Source organism: Etheostoma cragini, chromosome 24 (genome assembly GCF_013103735.1).
Source record: "Etheostoma cragini isolate CJK2018 chromosome 24, CSU_Ecrag_1.0, whole genome shotgun sequence".
NCBI lineage: Eukaryota > Metazoa > Chordata > Actinopteri > Perciformes > Percidae > Etheostoma > Etheostoma cragini.
The window spans coordinates 7,921,776-7,940,998 of NC_048430.1; the positions used below are offsets into that span (position 1 = coordinate 7,921,776).

The 19,223-nt window shown below is 42.9% G+C and overlaps 1 protein-coding gene across 12 annotated transcripts in view; it reads right to left on the minus strand.

The window, feature by feature from the left end:
- The window catches only part of spega (striated muscle enriched protein kinase a), a 49,036-nt gene that overhangs the window by 11,769 nt on the left and 18,044 nt on the right, over nucleotides 1-19,223 (minus strand). For 11 of the 12 annotated variants that reach the window (XR_004655544.1, XM_034864272.1, XM_034864271.1 and 8 more), the window contains 25 exons: nucleotides 16,498-16,645; nucleotides 14,407-15,294; nucleotides 13,762-14,204; nucleotides 12,479-12,625; nucleotides 11,693-11,875; nucleotides 9,178-9,341; nucleotides 8,618-8,706; nucleotides 8,320-8,495; nucleotides 7,736-7,922; nucleotides 7,473-7,546; nucleotides 6,577-6,735; nucleotides 6,271-6,460; nucleotides 5,785-6,014; nucleotides 5,579-5,698; nucleotides 5,376-5,480; nucleotides 4,546-4,752; nucleotides 4,324-4,447; nucleotides 3,509-3,681; nucleotides 3,031-3,143; nucleotides 2,727-2,895; nucleotides 2,162-2,261; nucleotides 1,126-1,326; nucleotides 599-656; nucleotides 440-517; nucleotides 129-301 (listed from right to left, as the gene is read on the minus strand). Coding sequence is in view for 11 of the 12 variants with exons in the window: in XM_034864272.1 (XP_034720163.1) it covers nucleotides 129-301; nucleotides 440-517; nucleotides 599-656; nucleotides 1,126-1,326; nucleotides 2,162-2,261; nucleotides 2,727-2,895; nucleotides 3,031-3,143; nucleotides 3,509-3,681; nucleotides 4,324-4,447; nucleotides 4,546-4,752; nucleotides 5,376-5,480; nucleotides 5,579-5,698; nucleotides 5,785-6,014; nucleotides 6,271-6,460; nucleotides 6,577-6,735; nucleotides 7,473-7,546; nucleotides 7,736-7,922; nucleotides 8,320-8,495; nucleotides 8,618-8,706; nucleotides 9,178-9,341; nucleotides 11,693-11,875; nucleotides 12,479-12,625; nucleotides 13,762-14,204; nucleotides 14,407-15,294; nucleotides 16,498-16,645 (4,699 nt within the window). In the remaining variant the exon portion in view is untranslated. The remainder of the gene's footprint in view (nucleotides 1-128; nucleotides 302-439; nucleotides 518-598; nucleotides 657-1,125; nucleotides 1,327-2,161; nucleotides 2,262-2,726; nucleotides 2,896-3,030; nucleotides 3,144-3,508; nucleotides 3,682-4,323; nucleotides 4,448-4,545; nucleotides 4,753-5,375; nucleotides 5,481-5,578; nucleotides 5,699-5,784; nucleotides 6,015-6,270; nucleotides 6,461-6,576; nucleotides 6,736-7,472; nucleotides 7,547-7,735; nucleotides 7,923-8,319; nucleotides 8,496-8,617; nucleotides 8,707-9,177; nucleotides 9,342-11,692; nucleotides 11,876-12,478; nucleotides 12,626-13,761; nucleotides 14,205-14,406; nucleotides 15,295-16,497; nucleotides 16,646-19,223) is intronic. The other variant, XM_034864270.1, reaches the window with a different exon arrangement.

Here is a 19,223-nt window from a genome sequence, read left to right on the forward strand (position 1 = left end):
AGAGCAGGACAGATGACAAGTGGATGTTTGGAAACAACATAAAAAGCAGAGTAAAAACTTTATTTTGTTGCAGAGAACAAGGTAGCGCCTGCAGGGTGTAGTCACTTCTCCGAGAACAGGTGGCTCACCATATGTCTGTTGCCGTGGAGACGGGAGTTTGGTTAACAATCTCTGGTGCAACAAATTCTGGCGTGCCGTATTTGCAGTAGCACTCCTCAGAAGGGTCCAATTTCATGGCATTACCAAAGTCACAAATGCGGATCTGGTCACTCCCAGGACTTGCCATTAAAATATTTTCTGGCTAGGGAGGGGGGGTGGGGGGGGTGGGGGTGGCGTACACAAACACAACAGTGTTAGGTACATAAAGAGTATAACAATCTTGTAAACAACGATGATCAAATACATTAAATGCAGCACCAGAGGTGGGATGGAGCGATACCTTTATATCAAGGTGAGCTATGTCTTTTTGGTGAAGATAACGAAGACCTTCCAAAACCTGCTGAACACTACAGCGGATCTGTAGGGAAACATAAGGGAATGAACGTTACAGTCGTGTTATATAATGATAGCGCAGTGCAGTCAGCAGAAGCACACAAACCTCCAGTTCCTTGACTGTTGTTTTTTTTGCCATTCTTTCCAGCAAGTCCTCGTGACATCTTCACACAACAGTTAAGGAAAAAAAGAAAAAAAAGAAAACAGAGCTGTGAATTAACTACACAGTCCAAGTGGTAGGTGCATGAGAAATGAATTATAAATGAGCAAAACTCCCACTCCTATCTCTTGCTAATTCCACTCATCGGCAATGAGTCAGAGAGAAAAAAGCTGTGCTGAGCTTCATTCATGCCTCCAGGGGACTGCAGAAGACATCAGGATTAATGCTTTGGATCTTCCATGTCCTTGAGGTGCATTTAAAAGAATTTTGTTCAGCAGTGCAGGAGATACAAATTTAAAGGTAGTGCCTTTTTGGCTTAAAGTTATAAACATGTTTGCCCTTGTATCGTCTTAGCAGCAAGCTCTAAACAAACTTAGTCTGTTGTTGCAGGATAATATAGGTCATTGCAGAAACCGCATGATAAATGCATATTGAAGTACATTTCCTATCATAGCATGACACTGAAAGGATACAACTCTGTGATGAGCACTACCACACTCTTCTTCTCAAAGGCATCATGGAAATAGAGAATCCTCTCGTTGTCCAGCTCAGACAGCAGCTCCATCTCTCTGAGGGCCAAGGCTTTCCTCCTTCCTCCCGCAGAAATGAACTTAGCAGCGAACTCGGCCTTTCCCTTTTTCTGAATCACCCTCTTCACGTAGGAGAAGGTGCCCCTGCATCAAACAGCGGCAACATGATGTATGTAAGTTATTATTCTATTAAACAGTCCTACGAGAAAAAGATAAAAAATTGTAGTGCCACCGTCAATGAAGAAATTACAAATTGACGTTGAATCCTTTAGTTTCATACTTCACGAGATATTAAAAAATGATATCAAAAGAATATCTTCATTTTTTCCCCATCATTTTAGAGCATGGCAGATTCTACAAAATAATGTCCTCTCAAATGTCAATTCGCTAGCTTTTTGCAGCTTTATACCTATAGAATAAAAATAGCTCTAAACTGTATTTCAACAGGGGACAGAGACGTTTTAAATACTGATTGTTTTGCCCTTTTCACTACAATAAAAAATTGAATTCTTATTTGCAAGAGGTACAGGAGAATGGAGAGACAAAGATGGACACATGGTTATTGTATAAGTAACTTTCAATCTCTGTGAATGTTTTTTGTGAGGCGGTTGGGAGAAGAAATCTGTATTCCATTTAAGTTTGCGGCTCTATTTAACAACCAAAACACATTGTCTGTTGGAAAACAGATTTTCCCATCTGCCTGTTCCAATTGCTTTACAGTTCACAGTAAATGCCCGTCTCAACCTGGTCAGACCAAAACAAATCCTCTGTCAGCTAATGTATTCACTCCACTCAGGCTGGTGACTCATCTCTTTTGTCTCTGTCTACTGTTGTTAAGCAGGTGAGACCGCCTGCCCTCCAACAGCCATTAAACACTGATGTAGTAGCTGCATGTAAGGGGATGCGAGACAGAATGAGTGTGCGGTCAGTCTCTCTCACACACACAAACACACACACACACACACACACACACACTCACCTCCCTATCTCTTTGTGGATATCATAGTAATCCGTCAAACGCCTCATTTTCCTCAGAATGGTTCCTTCATCCTCCATTGGCTCTGCTGCTTCTTTCCGCTCTGCAGGGAGCAACAAGAGAGACATTTTTACGTGTGTTTGTTTGTGTGTGTGTGTGTGTGGCTGTACATGTGTGCCAGCTTAGTGACAGATGGTTTCATATTGTAGTCTCTAAACACCTGGTGGTCTTGCCCATATGGTGAAGATTTAGAGGTATAATTTTCAACAGGAACCAGCTTATATTGGTGTGAGCTGCATCACAAGATGGATATAATATAAACTAAATGGTAAAGATTGATGGCAAGTGGAGGAAAAGCTTGTAGAACTTTTGTGGAAGAGACTTCTCATTATATCACCATTTAAATGATTCCCAACATAAAAACTGATTGAGAATATATGATCAAAAGATGCAACCTCCTCATATATTTCTTCATTTTGACTCTCACGGAATTCTAATCCTTTTTACTCGGATGACTCTGTCCACATGCAAAGTACGCTTGTGCAGACAGTGTTGTTGGACTGCTGACCTGTGTGGACTGTGAGTTCAGCTTTGCAGGAGTTGGAGCCGGCCAGGTTCTTTGCAGTGCAGGTGTACACACCGGAGTGTTCGGGGCGGGCGTTGAGGACAACAAGGGAATATTCTGGGTCGTCGTAAACAAACGTGAAATGGCTGCTCTCAGAGAGAAGCACATCATCCTGCAACAGGCCAGTCAACTGTTAATATGGTTTCAGATTACACTAATAAGTCTGCCAATTTCTGGCTGTTGTGCTGCGACCCCTTTAAAAAATAAATACGAACGGAAACGCTCTTTATCTGATGTGCAAATCTACCTTATACCACAGAATATCTGGGTCTGGTTTCCCTTCAACCACAACAGCCAGACGGGACGTCTCCCCAATGTGCACATCCACATCCTCCATGATGGTTTCAAATTTAGGAGGCACTACAAAAGAATAAGCAAAAGAATTCTCATTTTCTCATATAAACATATATATATTTTTTTTTACAACAATAATAATTCAAAATAGATCCAAAAGACTCCTAAGGATGCTGACATCTTTGTATTTCAAAAACCTTAATTCCAACAATGAAGAGGTAGGAGGCACCGGTCTTTACTTCAAAGTCATTTTTAAAGAAGCTATTCTAAATTCATGAACCTTTACTTCAAAAATAGCTAAAGCTCGACTTAAATTATACACCGCTTCCCTTTGTTGGCATTAACTGCTGCCAAGAGTAAGTAGTAAGACATTTGGATTCAAAGTGAAAAGCTAAATTTATCATGTGGTGTTGTGCCTGGACTAAACTGACCTGCCATGGCCAGCTGAGGCGTGCAGAGGTCGCTGCCGAACTGGTTGCTGGCCGTGACCATCAGCTGACCGCTGTCTGCACTCCTGACTCGCTGAAGCTTCAGGGTGTGTTGATCGTCATCTGGCATGCTCATCTCATACATCCCCGGTCTGTTGACCAACACCACCCCCCTCCTGGGGAAGACAGTGGCAATGTACCACAGTTAGAGCTGTATTCTGGCAATCAAGACCTGAGCCTTTGTACCCCCTAAATGACCACATCTGTATGCAAGGAACTCCTTTAGCAGCAGGTAGCAAAGAGAAAAAAACGTTCATACAAGAAATTACAAAGCTCCGCAGAGAAAATGTGCTGGGCCATCGATGCTCAATTTAATCAAAGCAATGTGAACCACTGCACGGCGGTGCTTCTCAGTCCTGGTCCCCTGGATCTACAATCCTGCCATTTTAAATTTGTATCTGCAGAGTTTAGGATAAGCCTGTCACACACGTTATATACCAATTTCTGAAACAGTCTCGGATTAGAATAAAAATAGGATGAAACTCAGCACGTGCTGTGGCTCCTGAGGGACTTTTTGTGTGGTTTCTGTTTGAAATGAGTTTCCTGCACTTGTCAAATAATCAATCACTGTCCCAGTATTTAAACAAAGATTACAAACTCATCAATTCAGCATCGGCTAGTGCACATCCCTACAGTTTTTGCAATCTCGCAGACTGGTGTATTACAGCTAGTGTTATTTTTGCACAGAAAAAAACCTCTCTGCACACTATGCTTTACATACACACCTGGAATGTGCCAATAGAGATAGAGGAACTAACCTTTTCCAGGTGACAACTGCGTGCACGTGGTTCAGCGTGATGGTGATGCTTGCCGGTTGGTTCTCAACCACATAAACTATGTCAGGTTTGTCCAGAATGACTGGTGCCTTCCTCAAATAGGGTCCTACACGGGTGAGAGATTTGAAAAGAAATCAAATGAAATAAATAGAATGCACTTTTTTTTTTTAACCAGTGGCGCGGCAACATCTTCAGCTTCGTTACCCCTGTCCAGCAGCTGGACCAGGTCAGTAGAGGGTGACGGTTTGCTTAAAGTCTTCCCAGTGGACGTCAGGATTCTGAAAGCGTAGCGAACTCCTTTGGACAGGGAGGTGACGGTGTACTTTGTCTCCCTCAGGTTAGACGCCACAACAGACCACTGGATGGAGCCCAGAGGCTGCTGCTGGACCACATATAGCAAGGAGTCGGCGTCTGCACACACATATGGTGTTTGGTTAGTTAATCTGGACGATAAAACACACGGTGAGGTAATTAAAGCTAACGTGCACAGTTTCTGTTTCGCCCATGAGGAGTTCTAAGTAATGACAAGGAAACTGTCAAGCCTTTCATGATTGCGGACCCGTCCCCGCCCCCGCCCCCTCCTCCAAGCAGTTGCTTGTAGCCAAGGTAGAAACGGAGGATTAACAGGTCATGATGTTTGCTCGATTTTCAATTTTCTGCACATACTGAGAAATACAGAGAGAGTTTTTTGGGGCTGATTTGTGGAGTCTTAATTAGCTTTGTAGCAACTCATTTGGCAATGTTACGGACGTTCATACTAGAATGAATGAATTAAAAATGTTACGCACAAAAGCTTTAAGGTGCAGAATGAATAATATATATATATTTTTTTAGATCTGTGCTGATGATGTGTAAAATCCAAAAGAGGCTTAAAACATCTCAGAATGAAAAGCAGCAAACATATTGGACACCCATGCTATAAATAGCTTACCCAAAAAAGGTTTTATGACGGTTTTATTTAATTTAAGCTTTTTTTGTGAAAGAAAGAAATTGTGCAAAATTTTAGGCCTAAAAAGAATCCCTAATGAACCTACCAAATGAAGGGTCAACCCTCTTTGGTCTTTTCCAGCTGAGGCTTATAGTTTTCCCTGTGATGGCCTCCATCACTGGAGGACCATCAGGGGGTTCAGGAACAATATCTGATTCAAAATAAATACACAAATTTATACATCATGCATACATATGATATTGGAAATGTTGCATTCTCTCAACTCAAACGTTAAGCCTCCATCCGTACCTGTGACGTAAAGATGTGCATAGCAGGCTGCTTTGCCCAATTTATTGGAGATGACGGCCTTGTAGACGCCCCCATGAGCGTGACAAGCGCTCCGAATGACCATGCTGTGGACATCCCTGTCTGAAGAACACACACATAACTTTCTCATTTACTATTGCTCCCCCAAAAATGGCTTCCCTTGGTTTGTACTTTGGTTCTTTGCTTACACTGGGTCATTTTGCGCGCTTCGCTGCTCTCGATGCGCTTGCTGTTGTGGTACCAGGTGATGGTTGGGTAGGGCAGGCCCGCCACCTTGCATTTCAGCAGCGCCTCTTTGCCTTCAATCACGTCCACATCCGCCAGAGGTTTGACAAAGTCTGGCATGGTCCTCTTTTCCACCTCACTCTCCAGCACCTCAGGCTCCTCAGGGATGGATGGCATCTTCTCCAACTTGGCCCTGGAGGAAGGAATTTGAAGAATCTGAGAATGCACACTGAAGAATTGAGGGGTTTATTTCATTTTAGACGTGTGCCTTCACTTCTTTAGAAAGATTTCCTTCCTCCTGAAGCATTTTTCTTTGACCTTGAAACCAAAAAATGGCTCCTCTGACTTTTATACTGACAGCTTGGTTTTACCCCCCACCCCCTTTCAAAGTCCTTTAAAATGACACAATGGCTCAAAGAGATGTTTTCCATATGAATGACTTCTCTTACATGTGAGACGAGATGGCAGCGCGAGGTTCTTGCATGTAGAGCTCAGCGGTGCATTCAGACTTTCCATGCATGTTTTGAGCGACTGCTGTGTAGAAGCCTTCTGTGTCGCTGCTAACATGGGTGATGACAAGTGAGTGACGACCCCCCTCTTGAAGGATGCGAACGTTATCGCTCTCCTCAACTCTTGTGTCTGAAAGCGCACGAAGCAAAAATCAGACAAGGCATTTCCTCTGAAGAGTTCACAGCTGTTAGTTATCTGGAAACCCACACATGTCAAATATCAGACCCAACGCTGGAGATTCTTACCAAAATGCATCCAGGTGACTCGAGGAGCAGGTGATCCGCTCACCTTACAGTCAAACCGGGCCGTGCGGCCTTCGATGACTTCCAGGATGTCCAGCTTACGGGTGAACAGAGGCTCCTTGGATGGGGTTACCATAAGGTTTGCGTTTGAGGTCAACTCCTCTGTAAACGCAATGACACGTTCCTTAGCAACAAGTCTTTCCGAGGCATTTTTGAGCATCCTTAATGTATCCTTTAGTTATACATTGTTTAAATTACTCCTTGTACTTTTAGCTTTAAAGCTATTGTGTGTAGTTTCTGTCACCCCCATAAGGAATTCTAAGTAATTACACCACCGTGTAATCATTGGCGTTGTTCTTTTTTCAGCGGTGACGTAAAACGCATCACCGGAGCTTCTGCGAGCAAAGGTTGCCGGACAACACCATTTTGTAAACACGGCCAGACTGGGAAACACAGTGAGAGTTTTCTGGAGCTGATATTGTATTAGCTTTGTATCAACTCATTTGGCAATGGAATGAATGTAACGATAATATTAAATTATGTTGTGTCTCAAATCAAGTGAAGTGTGGAAAACAAATTTGTAGAGACTGGTAAAGTGTCAAATGGCAGAAAAGATAGAAACTGATGCAGCTTATGTCCATAGATTTGTTTTGAACCAAGGAATACAGGAAAATGTCCTCCAATTCTGGAGGTCAATTCATAGTAGTGTTGCTGATTCCAGATTACTTAGCCTAATTTGTACCCACATATTGAAATCTGTAGACATATTTTCAAGTCATTTCACAAAAAGACAAACCAACAGACTAAGAGAAACACAAACATTACCTTATTAGCAGAAATATGAGCAGATATGAATATATAACTTCTCCTAAACAGGGATTACAGTGTTTGTAGTTCACCTTTGGCAGTGCTCAGCTTGCAAGTGTATGTTCCACTATCATCCTCGTGTACTGAATTCAGCAGCAGTCGGCACCTGTAAGATTATATCAAACAGCCTTTTAAAAATATCCAACATTTAATTTTACAGCAGGATACAACTTTACAGACATTTTACGAAATGTTATTTACAATTTCTTACAATTAAAATTCAAACTAACAAAATAAAGAAGAAAAGAGTTGAAAATGTATGGTAAACATCACCAAAAGATATTTTACAACACACCTCTTGCCATCAAAGTGCATTTTGCAGTTGAGCAGCGCTGGCTGGATCAGCTTCCCGTTCGAGAGCCAGTCCACATCGACGTCTAGAGGCCCCGTAATGTGACACTCGAACATGGCCGACTCTCCAGCCCTCACCGCCACATCCTCTGCCTGCCGGGTGATTTCCAGTGCTGTTTGGGCTGCAGGCTCTGGTACAAGCATAGTCAGAAGCAACAAAAAACGTATGATAAGATATTTGTTGCAATAATAATATTAAATGTAGTCTATATCCACAACGTTCCACTTCTGGGATTGCTCCCTTCCGCTGGATGTCTTTCTCTTTGTCTGGATGTCTGTAACCTTTCTCTTTCTTTGTGGTGTAACTTTAAACTCCAGTGGATTTCTGAGGGCTATGGTTAACTGCTCCTCAGATCTCGGCAGGGTAAATCCAGACAGCTAGCCAGACTATCTATCCAATCTGAGTTTTCTGTTGCACGACTAAAACAACTTTTGAACCGATGAACCTCTGCAGCGCTGTGGAGGAAGGTCTGGAATTGCGAGACTAAATTAAACTAGACAAGATCCAGTTTATTCATCACTACCCACCTCTGACCACCACTCTGCACTCCACTTGCTTGGATCCGTACGTGTTGATGATCTTGCAGGTGTAAAGCCCCGCGTCTGACCACTGAGCTGAGCTGATTTTTATTTCACTGGTGCCGTCGTCCGTCTCTTGCACAGCAAAGCGCCCCGCTGTCTTCACCGTGACTCCGTCCTTCAACCTGGGTCAATATAAAGTGGCCGTCACAGTGGTGACAGGGTAACAGTAAGTGACCTTGACAATAGATGCAGGTATCTAGGAAGATGTTTGTCTGCAATGAAGCTTTTAGGAAAGATGTCTTACCAGTAAACCATGGGTTTGGGCTGCCCTTCCACCTTTGCTGATATGACAACATCCTGACCTTGAGTTACCTCCTGGTCCCACGGTGCCACCTTTTAAAGGATTACAATATACTTATACATAAAGGCTTTTAAGGTTTGGTGATGTTCCCAATCAGACTAGCAGACCAAAATTTAATTTAGAGCTGAAACAATAAGTCTATTTATCAATCATCAGAACTGAATCTGAACAGAATTGAAAGGGTTTGAGTCACTTTTTGAGCAAATGGGCCATCCATCCATCCATCCATCCATTCATCTAGCGATGTTTATGATAATTTTCCTTCAAATTTCAAGCATGAATTTCTAAAATTGTCCTTTAACTGACTTCATTTATCAACCTCTTCCTTTCTTTCATACAATGGTTCGATGAAGGAGTTAGATGTAGCGTGCTGCTTTGGGTTGGTACTGGGTAAATGAGCACAGTTTTGTGGCAAACCGGTATCCATAATGTTGATAGACAGTCAGTGCTAAAGAACAGATTTGAAAAACTAAATCTACAATTTTCTTCTGAGACTCTCCTACCTGAAATGAGGGAGGTTCTTTGAAGTGGACTCTTTTACTCGGAGCAGGTGAGTCCCCGAGCTCCATCGCCTCCTCCTGCGGGCTCAGGTGCTCCTCATCTGGTTGGGTCGGACTAGTGACTTCAAAGGCCCTGGCTGGTTTCCCACATTGCATGCGGGTTGCCTCTGGAAGAAAAAAAACGAGAGCGATACTTGCCATAAGTATAACAGACTTTCAAGCAAACACCAGCTTCATCTAATTCACCTTTACTTCTGTGTCCGTGAAAAAGTCAATTCTGATTTGCACACCTCTTAGTTTGGATAATTAAGTGCAAATTTCTTTGAAATATGGTTAACATGGCACAAGGGCAGCCCGTTAAACCTTTAGACAGCAACAATCTGTCAGGGCTCTAATGTTTGGTCCTTGCTTTTCTGGAGATGCCTGTCTTTGCCAAGATGAGCAGTTGGCAACATAGAGCGGTGATTTAAGAGATGAGTGGGCCACAAGTACACACACACACACACACACACACAGCGTAGAGACCTCTCTGTACACACAGGCACACACACGACCGCATACACTCAAGCGCACACAAGCACACACACAAGTGCGCGCACAAACACACACAACATAGAGACCTCTCTGAAGTGGCCTTAAGTGAACACACACATACACACACAGACATGCACACGCACGCACACGCACGCGCACACACACACACACACACACACACACACACACACACACACGCACCGTGGAGACCTCTCTGAAGTGACCGTAACTGAACAGATAATGAATTAATCCCTTAATTCCTGACCCAATCATTCGCTTATTCCCATGGCATTCCAGAGCAGACACTGTGTCTGGACTCCTTGCAGCTTCTACTGAACTCAGAATTAATTCACAGCTGGATAGAGAAGTACAAAACGCTGCCACCCTACAGCACCTCTCCTTAGAGTTCTCTGTCTTTCTCTTCCTGCCTTGTCGGATTCTTTTTGTCTGTGCTTTTCACTTTCTCTAAAATAAAACCTAAACCTCAGACATCTGGCATGAGCAGATAACACTGTAACAACTGAAAATGAATAACATCTTTGAATAAAGACATGTCTTCTTCTGAGGAGAAAACAACAGCGGAATGGATGAAGACAGGCCTGTCCACATGCACAGATGCAAGAAAATCCATATAAACCTATGTAAGAACAGACTTACGGAAATTATACATTCAAATTAAGCGATTCCCTCCAGAAAAACACAATTTGTGACAACTTAGATAGGTAGGTATTTTAAAGAACTGTCATCCCGCTAACATTAAAGAGGTAAAATAACCAAATAACCTACCTAGAGTCACATCTCTGAGCGGCGTCTGTGCACCAGGGTATAAGTCCTGGGAGTATTTACACAAACCTGCCAACTGTTACACAACTGCTACACAGTCCCAGCCAGCTAACCTTCCTCTATTCTCTCCTCTGCTTCCCGTCACAGTTACGTCCATAGTCTCCAACATTCCTCACATCCTGAATCTCACACAATAGCATCTGGAAAGTTATATATTGTGTAGGTTCACTAAAGATTTTAAATATTTACTATAGTGGCTGATGGTATTGTGTAACCAGCTGGAAACTTTTTTGATATTTTATGCAGAGATGCCCAGAATACAGTGTTAATCTCCTTCCCCACATGGAGTTTTGAAATGCTTTGCAGCCTAGTCCTCTTTGTTTGCTTGCCCTGCCAAAAAACTCACGCGTTCTCCCAGCACATTTAGACAACTCCAACTCCAAGCCCTGAAGCATGAAATCTAGATCGAGATGAAAAACTCCCATGATTGCGGCAGTAATCTCACACAGGGACATAAAGCAGACTGCAATTACCCGAGAGAACAAGAGAGAGGGTGGCTAAAAATACTCCCGCAAGTTAGACTCCACCGGCCTAATATGGCAACACAGGCCCAGTGCTGCTGCTGAGACAGTACGCGTGTAAGGCTCACATTTGTTGACAAAACTGGGGAAGTGCAGGTTGCATTTACATGAACTGAATTAAAACTCTGGGAGCGGTACAAGCTTTTCACAAACAGCTTACAATATAAACACACATCCACCGCGGGCACATCTTTCAACGGAAACCTTTTCCAAAAGGCATATTGATTTTGTTTACTCCCTACTCTGAATGCCATGCCTGCCTTTAAGACTCGGGAGACCTTTGTGTGATGGGGCAGGTCTGTGTTTTGAGTCCGCATCGGGGGGGAGCTCAGTGCCTTTAAGAATTAATGGGTTGTCATGGCAACTATCGCTGCAAGGAGCCCCGGGCGGGATGGTGAGCTCTATTGGGCCTTTGTAGTCATTAAGACCGAATGTCAGGCAGAGGAGGACTGGCAGTGGGTTAAAGCCATTTTGTGTGTGTGAGTTCACGTGTTCATGTATTTCAAGCACAGCGTTGTTTCCATGTGTCTCAACGTCTCCGTCTTCATTTGAATTTGTGTTTGTGAATAGCGCCAAATCTAACAGCAAATCCCTTTACGCGTCTTCCGTCTCGGTCTCACCTGATTGGATAGAGAGCGTAGCGCTGCAGGACGCTCTGCCCGCCGCGTTGACAGCTGTGGTGCAGTACGACCCTGCGTTGTTCGGCCTCAACTGCTTTATCACCAGACTGTGCCTCTTACCCTCAGCCCTAACCACATGGAAGGCATCGCTTCGTATCTCCACATTATTCTTCCTCCACGTCACTGAGAAAGCAGAGAAAAACACATTCACACTGATGACAGATATAATAAAACCTCCCACAAAGAAAATGGATCCAGCCCAATCCACCTTACAAAGAGAAGGAATGAATAAAGCTCATTAGTTTTGCCTTATACAGGTTTTCACTAAAAAGGACCTAGATTTTTTTTTAAAGATGGATTTTAACCAGCAACAATTTCCCCTAAAAATAGTATATAGTATAATATTATAAAAAAAACACCAATGACTGCTTTTTCTTTTCAGGAAACCTGGTACTATGAAAAATATGAATTAAAAAATGCAAAACTGCTGGTTATCTTAAAAAAGTAATTCATAAATCAAGTAAATGTTAGCTAAATAACTGTATTCAGCTACAGTACTTGGTGCAACAAATCTAATATTTAAAATCTTATTGTCACCTAGAATGTATTTCAGAGTTGTAGTATTGTATTGACTTTTTAAACTTATTTTTCATAATATACTTTTAATCCTTTTTGTCCAAAATAAAGAAACAAAAACATAACATACATAGAAAGAGACAAAATAGAAAATGACACAAAAAAACTAAATGAGCCATTGTAATCCATAACGTGTGTTCTCAGTCGTACCTGTAGGGGACGGACTCCCCGTGACGATGCATGTCAGTGTGACCTCAGAGCCGCTGGATCCCTTGGTGTCCCCAAGAGTCCTCTCAAACCTCGGGCCCTCCGCTGGATCCTCATCAGCAGACAGGTACGAGTCATCGGATGAGTCCCCTGAAAACAACAGCTCAGGTTTATGTGGGACTGCCTGATTTCAGAAATGGGTCAAGCCCCAAAAGTAGTCATTAACGGCCTATGTGGAAATGAGTTCTATCAATGAGGCTGAGCCCTGTGGCAAGTCTGTGTATATGATTTATATACAGACACAATCACATATATAAACATGATGATTACATGTTCTACTCTTCTGTTCAGTTTAAATCCAAATTTGTTCGAAGTGAACACTCTGTCGTTGCTGTTTTGAGGGATAATGTGTTAATTTGATTTACTAAAGTGTTTTTATTTTACAGCAGGTATACACAGGCTCAGCTCTCCCAACCTTTTTGACTTGTGACCCTTAAAATCTTAAAAAAGTCCCCAAAGATCCATAAACAAACATGACATTGTGATAAGCTGTGGGCCCTTCAAGCTAAAAGCTGTTGTTTTTACTGCCTTAGTGTTCAATTTAAATAATCTTAAATAAGCCAAAGACTTAACCCCGACCATAACTAACCCTTACTAAGCAAATGTTAGACAAATATTAGAAAAGAAATGTGTATTTAGTATTTAGCAAACAGCTTTTCTTCTTTCCTAGATAGTTTATCATCTCATAACCCCACAAATGAATCTTGCAGGATCCCAACCTTACAGAAGGTTGGACACGACTCACTTATGTTAATAGAAAAGCAGATTTTGAAAGGAAAGTGGATCATACGTTGGGCCCACTAAATCCAGAAAAAGATGGACATTGGATATCTAAATGTAACACTTTGAAAGTGACATTTTGGGTTTGGTTGAGTCCAGGTTGGTCATGCAACCAGCAGCCACTCAAATTGCCATGGGAGACCTGCCGATAAAGCCAAACATACCCCAAAATATACTTCTCTATAACCCTAAAAATAATAAAAACCACCTAGAAAGACAAAAGACAAAATAGTTTCACTCATCTTGAGAGAAGTTTTGTCATTGCTTTTGGTGCAGTCCAAGTATTTTGGGAGCCAGCAGCTTGTGACCATTAAGTCATCTGCATCATTACGCAGTTGTACATTGGCTTAAACATCGGTGGTGTCTTCTGCTAGTTTTGGCTTAATCTAGATTTTTACAAAGACAATCATCAACAATCCTCTTAAAATATGTAACTCTAACCCTACCTTCCTCTGATGACTTGGGTTGACGGCCTTGTTTGCTCTTGCGAACTTTCCCTTCTTTCTTCCTGGTCCTGCGTCTCTCGTGGCTCCTGTCTGCAGCACATTCCGTCTCCATGGGTTCACCTTCCACCAGGATGGTGGGGACGTTGACTTTCAAGGTTGGAGGCGTCCGCCCCGCTTCCGCCTTCCTCCTTTTTAGGAGAGGGCTGATTGAAGGAGTGGGTGATGGGGTGAGCCTCGGGGGCTTGGATGGGAACTGGGACCCTGGTTCCCTCATGGTTATTGCTCTCTTGCCATTTGGGCTTGGTGATCTATGGTCTGCTTCCTTCTCCTTCTCGGACTCCCTATTTGAATCCATCCCCAGATCTCTGGTGGGGGATGAGGATTTTTGAGACAGGGCAACACGTGCGTCTTTGTCAGCTGCCGGAGAGCTGTGTAGGGTGTGCAAAGATAAAAAAACAAAAAAAACAATGTTATTTAATACTGACAAGTGTGAACTAAATATTTAAAAAAGTGTTAAATGAATTTCAATTTTGTGTCCAGTTCAAATTTGTCGACAAATAACTAATCCTACAAAGAAAAATACCAAAGAAAAACATATATTCTAAAAACACGCACATTCATCAGTAAAAATAATCTCCTACAAACCTGCTGAGGCTTGTCCTTGTGGCTGTTGGCAATGGTTGCCCTGGTAACTGGTGAACTGGTGCCGTCTCCATGGTAACAGAGACTTTTCCTGTGCTTCCTCCTGATGAGGTATCCACTGGTTTCCCCTGGGAATCTGGCTGTGTCATCTTTTCACGATTGTTCCATTGATTCCCCAGACCTTTGCCTTGGACCTGTGGAGAAATCGGTAATCTGCTGTCCCCTCCCCGCTCCCCAACGTTTTTGTCCTCTAGGGCTCGCTCCCTTGCTTCCAACTTCTTAACCACTTGGGGAGGAATGGGCTCTATTTTCCCCGTGGTCAGCCTCTCTTTCTGAGACAGCTGCTCGGTGGAATACGCCTTTTTCAGGCTCGGTTTCCCCACAAGTTTCTTGATCCTCTGGAGCTCTTCGGCAAACTTGCTCTGGTAGCTCACGACTCTCTGGGAGTAGCTTGTCTTGTCCTCCAAAGAAGAGGCCCGTTGCTTGAACGCTACTCGCTTCTGGGCTGCGCCCTGGAGGATTCGGTCCTCCCCTTTGCTGAGGCCTCCTGTTTCCTTTTTGCTGTTGTCTGAGTCACAGGAACCTGCTCGTCCAGATCTAGATCCTGACCCAGATCTGACTCTTCCTGACAGATCCACGCTAGCCGTTCGCTCCTCAAAAGCACAGACCTTGTCAAAGATCTTGGGCCCGGCACGAGCCAGTTTGGGTGTCATAACAACACTGTTAACACTTGAAGCCTGGTCTGTCTTTGATGATTGGGGATCTGAAGGTTTGGTTTCATCTGGGTCTTGGTCTTGGGTACGGATGTTATTGTGTGAACTGGGAAGTGGCTGGGGAGAAGACAGGGGGACAGGGGAGGAAAGCCCCTGTGATCTGTCAGCAGTTTGACTCCTAGAGGGATGAGGATTGTGGGAAAATTGAGGTGTGAAGTTAGAGCTCTAGTGCAGCTGCCGAAGGTGTTGGAAAAGCATTAAAGAAGCAGATGAAAGTCCATTTGTGTCAATTTGTCTGATTTTTTCATATTCAACAGTAAGTTCCTTGTGTTTTGTCTGTGCTCTTTGCGCCTCATTTTCAGAGACCAGCACGTCAGACAGTGTATAATGAAATGGCACATAAAGGTATAAAATAATGTTGCCCACGTTAAGATTTCACACAATCTTAAGAACTTAATCTAAGTGTGGTGAAGTGGAAGACAACCTAAAACACTAATAATTGGAAATGATAAGCATTTAGCAGCAACAATATTGCAGATTTACAACATGAACTCTTACAAAAGGCAAGAAAAAATACCCCTGCTTTAACTTCAAACACAAAAACAACATGCCTAAAAAGAAGCTGTGAATAACATGATCATTAATTTGTGAGAACATTCATGCTAATATTAGCTCCGATCAAAGCCAGCAACCCATGCATGCCACAGCAGACCTATAAAGATACGGTGTTAATCCAAAAGTGAGGGGTGGCTCTAGAAAACATGCAGTGGGTAAAAAGAGTAATCACAGTTTTCAAAAGTGCTGAATAATACGTTAGCAGATTGTCCCATTGTTTCCTCTCTAACGGCTCTGAGAAATATTACCAATGATATTTTTTTAAGACCTGTAATCATTGTTAGATAAGCCAAACCACACTCACAGCAATAAAAACCGAGTCCGAGGAAAGTGTGACATCAAAATAAAAATGGGAAGTAAAAACACTGTATGAAAAAAAGCTCAAATATAAGAAATAAGAGTAAAAAAAAAAAGAATAGCTTTTGTAAATTGGATTACATGTGGAGTACAATTTTTGCGAGTTGGGTCTATGGAGGATGTAATGTCTCGTGTTGTCTTATGTTTTGGTTTTCCTCGCAATTTGGGGTCTGTGGCCAGTCTTTTTTGTTCCTACAAATAAAATGCCATGTGCTATAGTGGCATAGAAAATGTCCTCCCTCTGTAGAGGCTGAACATGCTCCCATAGTAGTCGCTGCCTACAGAAACACTTTCCTCTGACCCTTGAACAGGCCGTGCCAGGTTAGCGTGAGATGCCCGGATCAGCGGTTCCACACCCAGGTGACGGACAGGGGGAGCCCCCTCAGCGGGAGCCCCACCAAGGGCTTGCCTGGCAGGGTTTGGGTCCAAGTGGGGCCCAGGAGGGCGGGAGCCCAGAGCGCGGAGCTCTCGCTCCACTACAGGGTCATAGGCACCAGGTAGGGTGGCTCTGCGATCTGAAGCGTCTGGGTTATAGTCCATCATCCCGCCTCCCTCAACTGGGGGGAGGGGAGAGAAAGAGAGAGAGATAGAGAGAGAGAGACTCAGTAATTAAACGAAACACCCAGCTTTTATTTAACAAGTGGTTTTTAGTGAACATTAGACAAACAGGAGATATTGGAGCATTTCTGTGGGACTAATCTAAGAGGTTGATTAATGCACATTTGGTGGTCTAGTGAGTATTTGGGTTTGACTAAGATAAACTGCAGTGCCTGTGTTCATTGTTAAATTAATTAAGTACGGAACATCAGTGCAACAGTGTGGCTTTGTGGAGTGTTATAATCAGGCTTTGGCTACACAGGCAGGGCTGGGATAGCAGAATCAATTCATGGATGCTTCCGCCCTCATAGAATATCACCAGTTATGCTTTAAGAGAGATGGATGGAGGAGAAAGATATCAACTTCAACACCAGAAAAAAAAATAGTGTTAATTGAAAGGGGAGTTAATTGTCAGATTTTTGAATAAATTGTGGAGGGATAGATCATGTGTATTAATCTTTTAAGTCCGTTTTTGTTAAATGTCAAACCTTTTGCAAATGTAATACCATTGAAACACTCTTACATTCTGGTGGAAGCGCTTTCATTTCTAAACTTTCTTCTTTAGACCGTTATCTTAAGAAAAAAATGTAAGCATAAAATCCTAAAGCAGGGGTAATCATGGCTTATATTTTGCACAAAAGCATCTAAAGAAAGATTCATCAATTAACTGAAAGATTCAGCAATACAAAGAGCAAGAATCTGCTGGTAGGAAACGGTTCTGATGTAAAGTGGAGTGCAGGAACATCATCAAGCATTGAAAAGGGCGAGGTGGATATAGAGTCTATTGATCGTTTGGAAACAGGAAATGAAACAGAACGTGTAAGGGCGACGTTGTGGAGCGTGCACCACTTAAAGAGATCCTCCCCCGTCGCAAATCAGGTAATGACTGACATTTTAGTGATGAGCAACAGAGACAAGAGTGCATTGGCAGCGAAAAGAAAGAGCAGTCAGCATCTTCCGTTAACGACGGAAACCTTGAGACAGCGATGTGTCGGGGGATATTAAACGACGGACTCCTACTGCAATCCCAAATGGGACTGACTCAGCGCCACAATCAGAAAACAACCTCTCACTAACTCTAAAAGCAGAAAACCAAATGAGAAATCTTTTCAGAACACATTACACACTAAAACGCATCTGTTAGGTGTTGCGGAAGCTCTCGTTTTACTTGGAAGCAGAACAGGCTTTTAGTGCTGTGGTTTGACGCTAATGGAGATTGTCATTTTCACAAACAATCCTGCTCACACATTGTCCACTGGATCCGAACGAGGCCCGTCTGAAGTGACGCACAACTGATTCTTCTGCAGAAATGCATCATTTAGGAAGACAAAGCCTCTTGTTAACATCGCATTCTAGTGTTTGTAAGCCGCTGAGGCAGCCAGAATCGGTTCCTTGAAGAGAACAAATGATGTATCACCTAGTCCCCCCCCTGTATTTTCTTTTGTCTGTTGATTGTCTCTGGTGGGACTTGATGAAGCCGTAGTCAGCCCGCCAACACGAAAGCTTAGAAAGTGCAAACACTGTGTACAAGCGACGGAAGAATCTAAAATGTCTTCCTGGTGGAGGAGAAGGGTGTGAATATTTCTGATCTATATTCAGACATCCCGTTGCCTGATTAGGAACGGGTGCTGAGGGCACGCAGGTTCTACGACACCAGTCGAACCAACACCACTTCAGCAAACTGAGTAAATACTCTCTCAGGAATCCTGATAGCCGTGCAATGCTAACAGAAAGAAAGGCTCATTAGGTTGTAATTGGGTATTGCCTGCCACTCAACAAAATTAGTTCTCTTTGCCTGATCATGAGCGGGTAGATAAACATTTCTTTGGCCTTCTTCTTGTCAAAAATGAAAAGCTACCTTTAGGCTTAATAAGATTTAGCTTCATATTAGACTAAATGGGTTGATGGGACACACGCCAGAAACAATGACTCCTCTATTTTTTTAATACAAGACACTCCGAGGCAACTTTGCTTCTGTTGGCAGAAAATGCAATTTTGTATATCCGAGTTGAACAACATTGAACTTTGCTCAGTCTTTATCCACAACTTTCCACCGGAAATTCCGGCGGATTTCATTTTTTCCGGCCATATGTCCATTACCTTTGATTTCCTTGTGTTGGAATTTTAAACTCTTGTGGATGCTAGCTAGATTATCTGTCCAATCTAAGTTTTCTGTTACTGACTGAACATACAAATGTTCCACCAATACAAGTTCCTTCCTGAGACTATTTTGCAGAGGCACCGTGACTCTGCCTGGCGCTTAGCGCCGCCCATGGCGATCGTGATTGGTTTAAAGAAATGCCAATAAACCAGAGCACGTTTTTCTCCTATCCCAGAAGGCTGTGTGGACTAGCCAGACCCGCATCCGCAGCGGGTCTGGCTAGTCCACACAGCCTTCTGTGTGGACTGGAGGGTCTGGTGAAGCAAGACTAAACTTAGACTAATAATGGCTGTCACAGTTCCCCAGGTTTGACCAACAAAACTGTAAAAAAACTCAACACAAATATATAAAACAAATATACAAAACATAGAAAAGCA